This window comes from Python bivittatus, unplaced genomic scaffold (assembly GCF_059951505.1).
Source record: "Python bivittatus isolate LINGU-HERP-01145 unplaced genomic scaffold, Pbiv_v1 ctg000320_np1212, whole genome shotgun sequence".
Taxonomy (NCBI): Eukaryota; Metazoa; Chordata; class Lepidosauria; order Squamata; family Pythonidae; genus Python; species Python bivittatus.
The window spans coordinates 6,764,956-6,779,539 of NW_028277052.1; the positions used below are offsets into that span (position 1 = coordinate 6,764,956).

The window sequence follows — 14,584 nt, forward strand, 5'->3', positions numbered from 1 at the left end:
TTTATACTCTAAAATTCTCCAGTTATACACCTAATAATTTTCACTGAATTGCAATTAAATAATAACTTCTGGACAACTCTAATGATTATACCCAAGACCTTCAAAGACCATATTTGGCCATCAGAGTCTTTCTTTATGCACTTCTGCCCTGAGACATCTCCCCAAGTCTCTCTCAAACCTGGAACTTCCACTGCCTGTCCCAAGCTTATCTTATACTCTCAAGTGTTTCTCTGAATCCTCCTCAATGTTTGTGAAAAAAAAAAAAAAAAATTTCTCATTTTGCTAATAACCAATTTCTTTTTTCCCCTTTTTGTTGTTTTTGTCATCCAATCCAGGCCCAGGAGCAGTACATGATGGCAACAATGCAGCTTCCAGAGCAATGGCTTGCATCTGGCTATCAGGCACTCTCTTTGCTTATTTCCTCCTCAAGTTTTGATAAGAAGAGTGAGCATCCTTGCAAATGATGTCTGGCTTCTCCCACACCACAGACTTTTAACCATCCACACTGCTGGGGGAAGAGGAAAAAGAAAACAGTCTACAGCTTGATTATATTGCTGGGAGGGCAAGGGGAGAGGGAGGGCGTCCAGATTCCAAGCCAACCACCCATTTGGGATCAGTTAATCATAAACATTTCCCAAAGCAGAATTAGTTTTAATTTCCTTCCTCAACCATCCCACCCTTCAAAAATGCCCTATTGGAAAATCTCAACTTCTCATTTCTACTACTGAATGGTTCTCAGCCAAGCCTGCCAAAATACCCCTGGAAGAAGAGATGCCTTGGTCCAAGAGACACTATACATCAGGAAGTGAAAAGCAAGTAAAGCATCCTCTTACTTCTGTGTCTCCTTGAGCAAAAGGACTGCCCTGTTTAATTATTACACTGTACATATCTGTCCATGTTTCAAAGTGTCCACTTCCATTCTGGTCTCTCACCTCCCATTTGGGTGGCTCTGAATGCATTTGCAATCCTTCTATTAAGGCAGTCTTCTGCAACCCTCCCCAGGATGTGGGTCACATGAGGGATGGAAGTGGTGGTGGACCATGTTGCACTTTAAGATGCAGACTATGAGTTAGCCAACTGCTGGGAGTATAGGAGGCTCTTCTCTTCTCTACTAGAAAACTGATGCTGGAGTGATGGAATGGGAAGTCAAGCACATCACATTTATCAGGCTCATCGGACCACTGTTCTACCCATTCATCCATCCATCCAATTATCCATCCATCTGCCTTTCCAGTCATCTGTTTGCCGTATTAATCAATTTATCAATGTAATTATCTGATGAGCTATTTTTTAATCCAAATTGTTCCTCTTCAATTCCCCATCCATTCTTCCACACATCCATCAGCCTGATCACCTTCATTGGGTCCCGCCTTTAGCTAGACAAATTTTTAATTCTTCATTATTCAACCCATTATTAGTTTAACATTCCACTGCAGTCTTTTAGCCTTCTTTGCTGCAGAGGGAAGGCACAGAGGTAGTCCACACACAGGATCAAACTGAATAGTATGGATCAAGAAAAGTCACAGTAAAAATCAAAGGGGGGCAAAGACAATGGAATAACATTTAGGAACATGTTGGGGTCAGCAATTGTGTCACTCAATGGATTTTAAGCTTTTTGCATTCTTGCCCTTATCATCCCAGTTAAACATTTCCATTGTCAAGCATTGCCTTAAAACAATTCAACTTAAAGTGCTGAATTTTATGGGGAAGTATTTGCCATCTTTTCCAGTGCCCCCAATTTTCTACTGCACATAGACATTCAAAGAGACTCATTGTTTTTCATTATCCAGAAATAGCAATGAGATTGTCTCTCCACCCTGACCCTGACCAGGCCTTCCCAGAACAACTTTTGTGTTTGCTATCTCACAAATCCACCCTCGGAAGCTGCTGGAGGCCAATTACTTTGGTAGTTTGTTGAGACATTAGTTGTACATTTCTTTGGAAACCTCTCTGGAACAGAAGGGTTTTGCACAGCAACTTAAGTTCCAAGTGTTTAATTAATACTGAAGAAACAGGAGAAAAACAAGCCAGAGATGGGAAGGAGAAGAGGAGGAGATCCAAATGTTTTTGTGTGCTTCTTCAGTTTCTTCACTAGCCCTGCAGAACAGCTACAGAATTGTTCAGGTCACTGTTTTGTAAAAGCATCAATGCTTCCTGAAAACTCTCACATGGCTCCTCTCTCTGGATGATACCAGGTTCAAATTGCTCCTGTCTGCACAAAAAACATCAACGTGGAAGGTTGTTGTAGGAAAGGATTTTGCTTCCTCCGTGGAAAGAAAAATACTGTTTTTGTTTGTATTAGTGATGGGATATCTGTGGATTTCTGGAATAAAGAAGAATCAAAAGGCTGCTAACGTTACAGACCCTTGCTAGAAAGAAACGTCAACAGATAGGTAGTTCTAATCTATAGAGTGCCAAGAAGAACGCTCACATGATTCATTTCAGATCAAGACCCCGAACAAGGTTGGACAACTGGGCAAAGTAATGATGCACAAAGGTGACTCATGGCGGGGAGCCAATTTCCGATGCGTCCAGTTTATGCCATTTCTTTGGTGCCAGGTGAAGGGTATTTCTTAGCTGGAAACCAGGATGGAAAATAATCGACTGTTCCCGATGTTACGTTTTTCTCTTGGAGAATGTTCTCAATAGGTGGATGGTTCCAAGACTTTCTTATTCAGCCACACCCTGAAAAGCAGTAAGGAAGTATAGCAGCCACTATACTGAGGCGCTGTCAGCTAGGTCATGGGAACACTAAGCTGGCCTTGTGAGTGACTGGTTCAAATTCTCAATGGGTCTACGCGGATGAGTAAAGAGATGTGCTGTTCAAGGCGTTTAGCTTATTGATACGTGTAAAACATGATTCAAAGATCCTGACATTTACTTATACAAGACTAAATATTTGGGTGGTATATTCATATTTAAAACATTGGAATGGCCAGGGCCTTGTTTTTAGATGAGTGATGAAAGCAGATACACCCCAACTGCATTATTATTGAATGTACAGACTTTTTCCTCCCATAACTTATTTTACTGTCCATAGTGACATATGGTTCTTTGGATTTCAAGCAAAGAAGTAACCAGAACTGGGATTGGGTTTTGGGGTGCGGGGGTGTGGAAGGAGATATTATAAACAATTGGAGAACATGGCTTTCACAAATATGTCGTTCTCCTGTCAGTGTTGGCAGACCCTTTCTTTCCCCTACGATGATCGCAGTGATATAGCACAACTTTCCCTATTCACCTCTGAAGCTATTCATATACTGAAATAGCCCTGGAAAGCTTATGCCATAATTTGTCCTTAAAGTGTCATAAGACTCTGTGTTGTTTTCATGTAATCACGTTGTCGTGAAGAGCCTCAGTGCCATAAAGCTATTTGGATTCTGATTTAATCTCTACAAGAAAGTCTATTTAATGCAGAAGAGATTTCTGTCCCTGCAGGAATTGCTGAGCTACATCTGGCCAAAGACTGTCTTCTTAGTCCTACAGTTAAAAACAGGCAGCTAGATGCCTGTAAATGCTCAGAAAGTTGGTGGCTTTTTCCTAGGCCTTAGAGAATTTGGAAGAGAGGCATTTGGACTTTAGTTCATCCTGACTCCAGCAGCAGATTTTGTCTCATTTAGGAAGAGTTTTAGTGAAATACTATGTCCATACATACACACAGAGAGACAAACACTAACTCATAGTCAAGTTAAATCAACCCTTGGTTTGACTTAACCACAAACTATTAGGATTGAATTGGATGTCACTGGTTCAAATGCAAATCATAAAACTGTCACCATGCCTACATCCACTCAAAGAATCTATATGGCTTGAAAGGGAGCTACACAGAAACTGGTTTGCAGGGTGCAGACAACCCCCAGAAAAGGTTTAGCAAAGGGAAGGATTTTAAGATGTTTGAAATTATGCTTAGAAAATATTTGTGGGTTTAACATATATAAGAGTTATTCTTCAAACCGTGCTAGACAACTATGCCTTGGCAATTCCATTCTGCCAGCATTGTATTTTTCTGCATGTCTCACCTTGTCTTAGAAGATCAAACAAGCGCCATGGGATAGAACTAAACTGAGTGGAAGGAAAGAGAAGACACTCTACAGTAGCTGTAAGTAATTCTCTTGGAGATTTTCTGTTAGGGGGGATGAGCTTCTCTTCCTGAATGAAGTGCACTGACATTCTGGTGACACACCACATGCTAAGTTTGCTTAAGAATGATTAAAGTTAAGTGCCTGATGCGTTCAAATATTTTCCACATGCCTCTGGGAGAATGCTCTTGGATTTATGAGAAATGCCTTACATTTTGAAGGTGAAAAACTCCAGGTATCTCCTGTACAATCTGTGACAGCATCATGGCAATTCTGGCCCCAAATTCATTTCAAGGAGGACTTGCATGAAGCTTCCATGTAGAAATGCTAATCAGTAAATCACACCCTTTGGTTTCACATAGACCAGAACATGGTTACATGTAATAAAATTATTTCACTCCAATGGGACTACACACAATTAAGTAGACACAAGATTGCAGGCATTCAGATGAATCTTTTTTAAAAAAAAAAAAAAGTCACAAAAGTCTCATTGAAATTGAGGATATGTAAGTGGAGGTTAACGAGTCTTAGCACTTTAGTTGGCTGGATCAGAGTTTTAGGCAGTTTCAAGGAGATTTTATATATCTGAGTTACCAAGGGTCTTTTCCCATGAACTATTGGGTGCTTTCTGCACAGAACATAGAAAGCTGCTTTCACTGCTTGATAACAGCTCCTCAGAGTTTCAGGCAGAGACCTTTCATAACTATTTGTGGACCTTATTCATGCAAAACAGATGTCCTACCACTGAAGTGGAGTCCTTCCCCACTTGCTTTGTCTTGGATACATGTCGACTTTGGACAGAATGCCTATTTTAATCACAAATCACTTTCCCTCTTTGTTCTTACCTATGCTAATCACAATCATTGGTATGGCCTGCAGTAAGATGAAAGGGGGCTTCGGTTTTGTTACACTATTACAACTTGTGCTAGTACAACTTACACACTGTGTTGGCTTATTAAGTCCACTGAAGATTAATCCAAGGCTCCTCTAGAAAGGGGAATGATTTGCACTTTGTGAGAAACAAAAAACGTCTGTCCCAAGAATGTAAGAACACACAGGTTGTATTCACAAAGAATGAAACTGTTTCATTGATAGCTCCTGCTTGACTCTTTCTACCAGGGATACCAGCTCAGACACAGCAGTTCTTTTTGTGGCTTGTTCAGTATAACGAGCAATCCTGAAACTCTGGTTCGTTTCCATCCTAAGAAGGCAGAAACAAAAGTCACATCTAGTTCTTTAACTAATGATTCTTGGCTTGTGGGGGGGGGAGACAAACCAGGAATTATGATCCATATATTGTGTGAATCAAGCACTTTCCCATGATTTAGTTTAGATGTTCCCCCAGTAGAAGGAATCAAATATGTTTGATTGCTTATTCATTGTAAGAGAGGACTCTGTAGAATGTTTCTTTTTTATGATATATGAACACAGCCATAGTATGTTAGACTAGCCTTTCATCTTAATGTAGCCTGATATATTTTGATGAAGAGAGGGAAAACCATGCAAATTTTATGTATCCAAATAGAGTTGTGCTAATAGGCCATTATTTTAAAAACTCAGACTCTTAGGACAATGAAACAGAAAGTGTTTCTTTCCAATTGGAATATTTTTTGCTGTCTAGTAACAGTAATTGCAAATAATTAAAAATAGATGAAGTGTATGACTGCCCTTATAAGCCCCTTTTTCTCTTTCTCCTCAACCATCTAGCTCAGAAGAAGAATAAACCAAGATTTAGGTTAGGGTTCTCTAGTTCTTGTCTTATGATTGTAGGCAAGTTCCTCATTTTAAATAAACTTGAATTTATTGTCAAACAATCCAACTTCAAAACATGGTTGCTGAAAAATTAGAACTTACTTTAACCCTTTGTGCTTGGTTTGTGTGCAGTGTAAGTCAATTAACTAAAGAGGAAACAGTCATGGTTGATTCCTCCTACATGGGCACAGAGAAGGGGACACGGACATCTAGTCCTTTCATTTGAACCCATATTCAATAATCATGTGAGCAAATAGCAACCATTTTACACCTGTGTATCCGAGCATCTCTTGGCCCCAGTTCCTGATCACAAGCTATTTCCAGTGCTCCACGCTTTCTATTTCAACTGAGCTGTGCACGTACTTTCAGATGCATCATTGCTGGTCTCTCAAAAAGGAAGCCGTTGCCTCACTGTAGAGCCCCTGTTTGTTGCCTAAACCTACCGTAAGCCTTCGCTTCTCATCTCAGAAAATCTGCTCTCAAAAAGTGAACTAAAATACAGATTGCAAGTTGAGACATATTTTGACCTAGTTATGCTATCGCTGAGTTTAAGGCATTTATGCATTCTTAGACTTGACCTTTCCTCCTTCAGAAAATGACATGATTAATATCAAACAAGTATGGGGGGCCATAAGTATCCTAGATAGCCGTGCCTAATCAAAACAGAGCCACCCACTAGAAGACAAGCACCATCTGTAGTTTTATCAAAATATGTGATTGCACTGTTAATGTAGCAATCCAAAGCTTCCTTTAGGTTCTTGTGTGATTCTGTACAAGCTCATATGAAGCCCTGTGAAGAGCTAAGAGCCATTCCATATAATATGAATAAAGGTATTAATATTCAGTCTTTCGAAGCAAGGGGTTGCTTGTATTGTTTAATAAATGCATATTCATTAGAATTCAGAGATCCCCACTCATTCATAGGTGTGTAAAACTCTTCTTGCAGATATGGCGCTCCTTGTTCACTTTGTAAGGGCTCATTTAGTGTATTTAAATATCCTCGTGGATGTCTGTCTCTCCTGAAATGAACACAAAATCCCTACGGATGCATTAAAGCTCTCATGCCAAGGACGCTAAACAATAAAGCACCTGGTTGGCTTTGATATCATTTCTTAAAAATAGCCTCTATATTAAATTGAAGGCCAAACCAACAAAAGTGAAAATTCATCAGATCTCTCTCAAAATACATCTGTCCTGTTTATACTAATGACTCTGAATTCCTGGAAGTACAGTGGTACCTCGGGTTACGAACGCCTCTGTTAATGAACTCTTCGGGTTACGACCAGCTCCGGCCGCAAAAATTTACCTCGGTTTGCGAACTCCGCCTCGGGTTACGAACTGGATCCGCGGCCATTTTCCCTGCTGCCACACGGTCGCAGCTTCCTGTGGGTGAGATCGCGGTAGCAGGGAGACGTTCGGTGAGGCTTGTGGTGTGTTTTGTGGCGTTTTGGAAGGTTTTTGGTGTGCTTGTCAGCATGGCTCCAAAGAAAATGCAGAGCAGGCTTGGCAAGAATAATTCATTTCTGGAGGGTTATGCAGCACAGGAAAAATCAACTGACTTTAGACAGGTTTTTCACCAGAACTGAGCCTGCAGCTAAGAGGCAAAGAAGAGAGGAAACCCCTGAAGGAGATCTCCCCGATGTCCTTTTGGAGGGGGACTCTCCCTCCAAACAACAACTGCCTCCCCACCCCATTCTCCCTCTTCATACTGTGCTGTACTGTACTTTTTTTCATGTTTTTGTGGTTTGAAAATAAAATGCATATGTTTCAGAACGGATTAACCGTATTTACATTGAACCTTATGGGGAAATTTGCCTCGGGTTGCGACCAAATTCGGAGGGAGGGCAGAACAGATTAACCGTATTTACATTGAACCTTATGGGAAAATTTGCCTCGGGTTGCGACCAATTCGAGTTGCGACCAGAGTCACGGAACGGATTAAGTTCGTAACCCGAGGTACCACTGTAGATGCCATGAATGAAGATTCCCCTGTACCGAACTAAAACACATCACTCACTTTTTGAATTAAGTAAACAAAAAAACAAAAAAAAATAATAATAATCCCAGAATAGGGGAAAAATCAGTTCTGTTATTTACAAGTACCAGAAAGCATTTTTTTCCTTTAAAAAGATCAACTTATTGTGCAATGTATAAGTGCAATTGTGAGGAATCATGTTGGTTGTATGAAACCGTTACCTGTCCATTTCAGCGTCCTTATCTTTGCTAGACTTACAGGTTCTTCTGTGACTTATCCATGGTGCAATTCTTCTAGCTGTATCAAAGCTATGGGCTGTGCATATTGTTTTCACACGATTTAACCTATAAAAAGAAACAAAAAATAGTAAATACATTTTCAGTGTTCAAATGCTTTAATGAGGAAAAAGGTATATCCAACGGACGTTTTTAAAGCATTTTTTTTTCCTTTTATTCTGTCAGCCTTCTAGAGATACTTTTTTAAATTTTATTCCTTAATTTCTTAAAGCAAATGAAGTCAAGTCTCTTTTTTTTCCTGTCAATAATCGTATTAAAAGGTGAATATACTACCTGAAATTTTGTGCATGTTACATTGTAGTTGTAACCTTTTCTAATTCAGAAGGAATAAGAGATGGTTGTGATTGTGCAGTGTACCAATAAAGTTTGAAGAAATTTGTACCTTTTGGGGAAATTTTATCTGAGATTTGGTTTTATTCCCTAACTGTACACCCTAAAACAGTGTTGTCCAAACTTGGCCACTTTAAGATGAGTAGACTTCAACTCCCAGAATTCCCCAGCCAGCCATGCTGGCTGGGGAATTCTGGGAGTTGAAGTCCACTCATCTTAAAGTGGCCAAGTTTGGACAACACTGCCCTAAAGCAACGTTTCTCAACACTTTTTTTTTTGCACCTGTGGTCCCCTTCCAACCTGTTCTTCTCCTGTGGCCGCCCTGTCCAGGTCTCATTGCCAGATATGGACATAGGACAATAGCGGTGTGTTTTCTGGCATCAACAAGACAGTATTTGCAGTAAAATATGTTCTGCTTCTCTCTGGCCCCCTTGGCAAGTGTCATGACCCTCCATTTATGTTTTTCATCGGTGGGCCCCTTGAAAAATCCCAGGGCCCCAGGGTTGGGAACTGCTGCCCTACCATATTTACATGAAATAAGATTACTACGTTTACAATGATTGTCCTAGGCACTGAAAAAGGACGCACCACACACGAACGCAGGGGAAAATCCTGCACAATGCCCAGGTTTTCCAGCTTGTCAACCTTGGCTTCCAGCTGAAACCAAATTCTGGAAATGTCCCTTTCCAATGTGTGTGTGTGTGTGAGAGAGAGAGAGAGAAAGAGAGAGAGAGATTTGTATGAATATGAATAGATGTATGGGTAACAGTAGATATATACATGTACACATGTGAACACACACACTCATTAAAATTAATTGCTTGTAAAATAAGATGCCTAATTTATAGGATTAATTAATCCTCCATATGCATTACCAACTGTTCACTTTTACATACAGAGCACTGTCACACCCTAGACAAACACACAGACACTCCTTCCAGCAGAAACATTAAAATAAAATGGTTTGAGGGGAAGAAGTAGTTACACTGGGAAGAGAAGAGAAGTGGGAAACACAATGTTTGAGAGGATGGGCACAAAGAGGGAGAAAAGAGAATGCCGTTTAGGCATTGCAAAAAAAAAGGGGGGGGGGTTAAAATCATCAAGCCCACAGTCCCTTCTAAATAACAGCTAATACAGACTGAATTTCAAAGGTATCCGTGCTTTTCGACGATGGTTATGGCAGTTATTTTAACTTCCTAGAAGCTTCTGTTCTCTTGAACGTGCTCTTCCAATGCACAAGTGATAGCTGGGGGTTGGGGGGATGGGGAAGAACCCACATCTTCCTATCAAATAAATTTGGCAACACCTTGGTCGGCAACGAAATGTGTCAAGTAGTCATTAAAAAAAATTAAAGCACAGACTTCAGCATTTTATCCACGGCAGATGACATCAAATACAAATACCAGAATTAAGTAAAAAGAACTACAGAGCGGCCAGTCGGACCAAACTACCGATTTGTTAAACTGCATTGATTGCTTGTCCCTAACCAGTGGGGGAGATTGCCATCACATAAGTGCTGGGATTATGTATATGTGTCCCCAATTTAAATTGTGTTATCTGCATGATGATGTCATCACAAATGGTTCACTATGTGCCTCTCCATGGGAGGGGGACTGGAATGTTTATTTTAAATTAGACTCAGCAGGGCTACCGCAGAGAAAGACCTGCCTCTTCTGTTCTTCAGCTGCCATTTCATCGGAGGTGGGACATCACGTGAGGGAACGAAAGGAAAGACTCCTTTGATTTGAGTTTGACTGGTGATGACATAGACAAGCCCTTGCAATGAGGACATGATTTGCCATTGAATGACAACTTCAGTCGCTTACCCCAAGCTAAAAACAACAGTTTGTCTTTCCAAAGCACGTCAAAGATTGGCGTCAGAGATTTCCGTTATATGTTGCCTTATCTCATACTCATTTGAATTACCAGAATCTTGGGGTATTTTAGATGGTGGATGGGATGGAGAGAGCCTCTTCACTGAATGGTATTCAGGAGCCTTTGACAACCTGATGCCTTTCGAGGGGCCATGTGGGCTGGGGGTAGTAGGAACTGTCGTCCAACACAGTTTAGGATTCCAAGTTGTTGTAGGTCCAAAGTATATCATAGCATTTGGAAAGAAGCTCCTTAGGATGACTACCTTTGTTAAAAGTCAAACTTACTTCACCTGGCCAAGTTTTGTACCCCAGCCTTCCCCAACTTTCTACCCTCCACGTGTCTTGAACTTTCTCAATCCCCAGCCTACCTAGTCAGACATCTGGGAATTATGGGAGGGCACCAGATTTGGACTAGACCTGGTTTCCCAAGCAGCTCATTTAGCTATAGATCAGCCTTCTGCAGCTGCTCAGAAAATATCCTTCCTTCCTTTGTCCATCACGTTGGTTTGTTCTTCCAATCCCACCGGGACCTTAGTTACACTTATCTGTCAACCAAAGCACTTTATAATAAAAAGATTCACAGGAATCACATCAAGCTGGCCGTGAAACAAAAATATATGGGAAAAAATAAGGAAAGACCAAATCTCAACAGATAATAGGAACACTTGAGGGAAATAAACTGTTACCATAAGGGATTCTCTTTTCCAGCTAATCTTTATCGTTGCCCAAGCCAACTAACAAGAATCATCTTCCTGTCTACCTGTCCCTACAGAAATAAGGCCTATTGCCTTTACACACTCTTAGTCCACTGTTCTCTGCTTCCATCAGCCACATAAAACCATTTTCCAATCCTTTTAGTTGCCCCAGAAATTAAAAAAAAAAGGAATCCTACACTCCATTCTTTTTTCATTCTCTCTCTTGTCCATCTATTCATCTGCCCAGCCAAGCAGAGTCTTCTGCTCCACCATATCCTTCCATCTCTCTCTGGACAATCCATTCAGGCCTGTCTATCTGCCTGGCTTGCTTTAAAACTCAGCTCGTACCACTTTACAGAAACATGTCTGCATAATGAAAGCATTCCTCTTATCTCTCCTTCAGCCTTCAGCCAAGAAAGCTTAATGCATCTGGTCTACAATGCCCCAGTTAAAATGAGGCGATAAAGAAAGTGTATCTTGTCCAGAAAAAAGCCAGCCAGCTAGAGGTTTTTTTCTCCCTCATTTAAATAACCCTTTTGTAAAACAACAGAAATACTCCCCAAGATATAATAGTATTAAAGATGTTGCTATTGCTATCAAGAGCTATCAAAAGAATGGGGGGGAAAGTCAGTAGCTGGGGAGGGAAGGAATTAAGGGAGATCAAAGAGAAACATGTGCTTAATTCCTTGCAACTACCTTATCTAATTTGTCCATTAGGAGAATTATTTGGATATGCGAAACAGCTACAGTTCCAGGGCACATAATTTGCTCTTAACTGTCAGTGCTTATTCTTTTACTTCTATTTAAATAATTGCACAACAAGGGAGGGGACAGGAGGAGAAAGACCAATAGGCCAGTTTATTCAGGAACTAAGGTAAAGGAATCTCCCTTAAGTCCAGTGGCTTCATGGACATACCAGTGAACCTCCTTGGTACCAAGACAGAAATGGTTTGCCTTTGCCTTCTTCCAGGATCTACAGTATATCTTCTCAGTTTGGCCTAGAGTCCTGATGTTTCTTGCTGGCTTCCCATCCAATACACACCAGGTCCTATCCTGCTTCACTTTCAAAATCAACTAAGGTTGGTTAGGTACCATCTCATAGATGGGTATTAAGAAATGAGGACTGCACAGTAAAATGGAAATTAATATTATAGTTATAGTTGCAGCTAAGTTTATACAACTAATTTTGCACATGGGAAAGCATGCACCAATCTGGCTGATACAAATCAGGCAAGTGATACAGCAGGCAAGTGGAAGCATTAAAACTGCTATCTAATGCTAAATTTTCCTACTTGATTTAGCAATGTTCTCAGTTGTGTCCCTGAACTTATGAGACCCAAATTACATGTGCCTGCTCCTTCTTCCTGGTCTAATCAATGCTTCATGTTCCATGAAAGAAAATCACACAATGCTCCATTAAAAATATTAACATGTGTAAAGGAAGGGAGGGAGGGAGGAGGAGGAGGGGGAGGGAGGGAGGGGGAGGGAGGAAATTTTCTTTTTGGTATGATCTTTTAGGAGATGAAAGGCAGACACCTTCAATTTACTCTTGAATTGTTGCTTTTGGTTACATCTGGTAATATCTCTGATAGATATTGGAGAAGTTGTTGGAATAACCACCCACTAACCTTCAGTGGCTTTTGTGGAGAAGCCTGTTCAACTGTACCTTGCAACTATAAATACAGTACCTTAAATAAAAATGTTTGTGGACTCATTTTGTACAGTCAGAGGGACATTATAGCATTGGGCAACTGTATAGGGTCTACTTTAGGGTGGCCTGATTTTAGGTTCTACTTCATTTTTGCTTGTTAATAACCCTGGATCCATCAAGAGGAAACATACAGTTACTTAGAATTAGAGGAACTATTCTGACTTTCAATTTATTTTATGAATAATAAAAGAACAGAACAGAGCTCACAGCTCATGCACACCATGATTGTCCCGGGAAAAACTGTGGATGGCCACCCACTTTCATGAAGTGAGGGGGGCTGAGGCAGGAAAAGTTTCTTCTCCATCCTGGCTCCAATCTTCCCTTAAAATCTTTAATGATCGTTTTTGGGAAGTTGGTGAAGTCAGGGGTCTTCTGGAGAACATCTGGTGGGTAATTAGACTGGCATTATTTGCATTTGCATGATTTGGTATGGTTGGTTAGTATGGCTCCAGTTTATCTATATTATTATAATTTATTGTTATGTATGCCATGGAAATTTTGCTTATTGTGCAAATTTGTACACTGCTAATCACCAGCCAGTAATGACAGCATATACAAAATCTACCCTAGGTTACCCCATTCTTTCTCTATATCAATCATATGATTTGGGCTGGGTTATTTTTATGAATCCCCTCCTGATCTCTCTACAGATCCCAATCTATTTTGTGCCCATCTCAGTTACTGACACTTGATTTAACACAAGAAAGCCACAAACACCCCCCACCCACCCATATGCTGGTGACATATCATATGCCTTTCCGCTCTTGAACACAGGCAGTATTAAGGGATGCTGGGAGTTGTTATACAGCAACATCTGGAGAATGATGTGTTCCACAAGTAGCTTTAACCAAAATCACATGCTCCATTTGATTTAATAGCAGAGCAGAGCAGAACAAATAATTGGCAGCTTCTGAATTCTTTGATGACAGTAAAGAGGGGAACAGCCAAGCAGAGATTACTGGTGAGAAAACAGAAATGTTAGAGCTATATAGGAGTGACCTTGTTTTCACTGATGCAACAAAAGCCAGTTCCTTGCATGAAAGCTGTAAACACGAGCTGCGTGAGTAGCTGCTTACCAACGCAAATGCATAAGGAGGGAAAAAATACAAGGCACTTTGATGAGAACTTCCTGCCATGCATTTACAAGAGTTTCCTCCTGCGAGGGGATGGCTCAAGGATGGCATCTTGAAAATTTACTTCTCTTTTGAATCCAAACACAGACTAAAACATACGGTTGGCCCTATTGATTTTCCATCCTCCAAACACATGTCCCACCTTAATTGTGATTTGTGTGATAGTTCAGGATCTGAAAGCTTTCGTTTATCTTGAGCTGGTTAAACAACTTTAAATAATAATAGCTCAATACATCTGTCAACTAGCCAGGCCAGATTCTCCTCCAAGTTTAGCAGAGGAAAGGTGTTAATCTCCAGGAGGTGAGCCGCAAAGATAACTTATTCTTTCAGGAGGGTGGGCAAAAGATTGAACATGGCAAAATTGAGTTCTTTCCCAGTCGACTATTTGTGCTGAAAATTAAAATTACAGATCAAGTCCCCTAACAAACAGTGCACGATGCTAAGAGAAAGAACTGCAAAATCTTATTTCACTGCTTCAGTGTTTATTAACGATGCATCTGGCTAGCAAACTAAACAAAACAAAAAAACCCTATAAAATAGTGCAATTGTTGGAAGCATGCTAAGAATTACACAACTAATGTAAAGGAATGGAAGGGGAGAAGGGGGTTACCTTTTTTTTCCTGAACAAAAGAAAAAATATGTGTGTAGGTGGAAACTAGAAAGGTTCATTTGAAGCACCACATTTCCAAATGATGTGCAGCTGCTCCCTGGCTACGCAACAGTAGGATCTATCCAGCAA

At 40.5% G+C, this 14,584-nt stretch overlaps 1 protein-coding gene across 1 annotated transcript in view; it reads left to right on the plus strand.

The window, feature by feature from the left end:
• The window catches only part of OPCML (opioid binding protein/cell adhesion molecule like), a 282,923-nt gene extending 282,400 nt beyond the window's left edge, over nucleotides 1–523 (plus strand). Inside the window, exon 7 of the mRNA XM_088139161.1 lies at nucleotides 336–523. Within this exon, the coding sequence (XP_087995287.1) occupies nucleotides 336–436 (101 nt within the window). The 3' untranslated portion in view covers nucleotides 437–523. The remainder of the gene's footprint in view (nucleotides 1–335) is intronic.
• The last annotated feature ends 14,061 nt before the right edge of the window (nucleotides 524–14,584 follow it).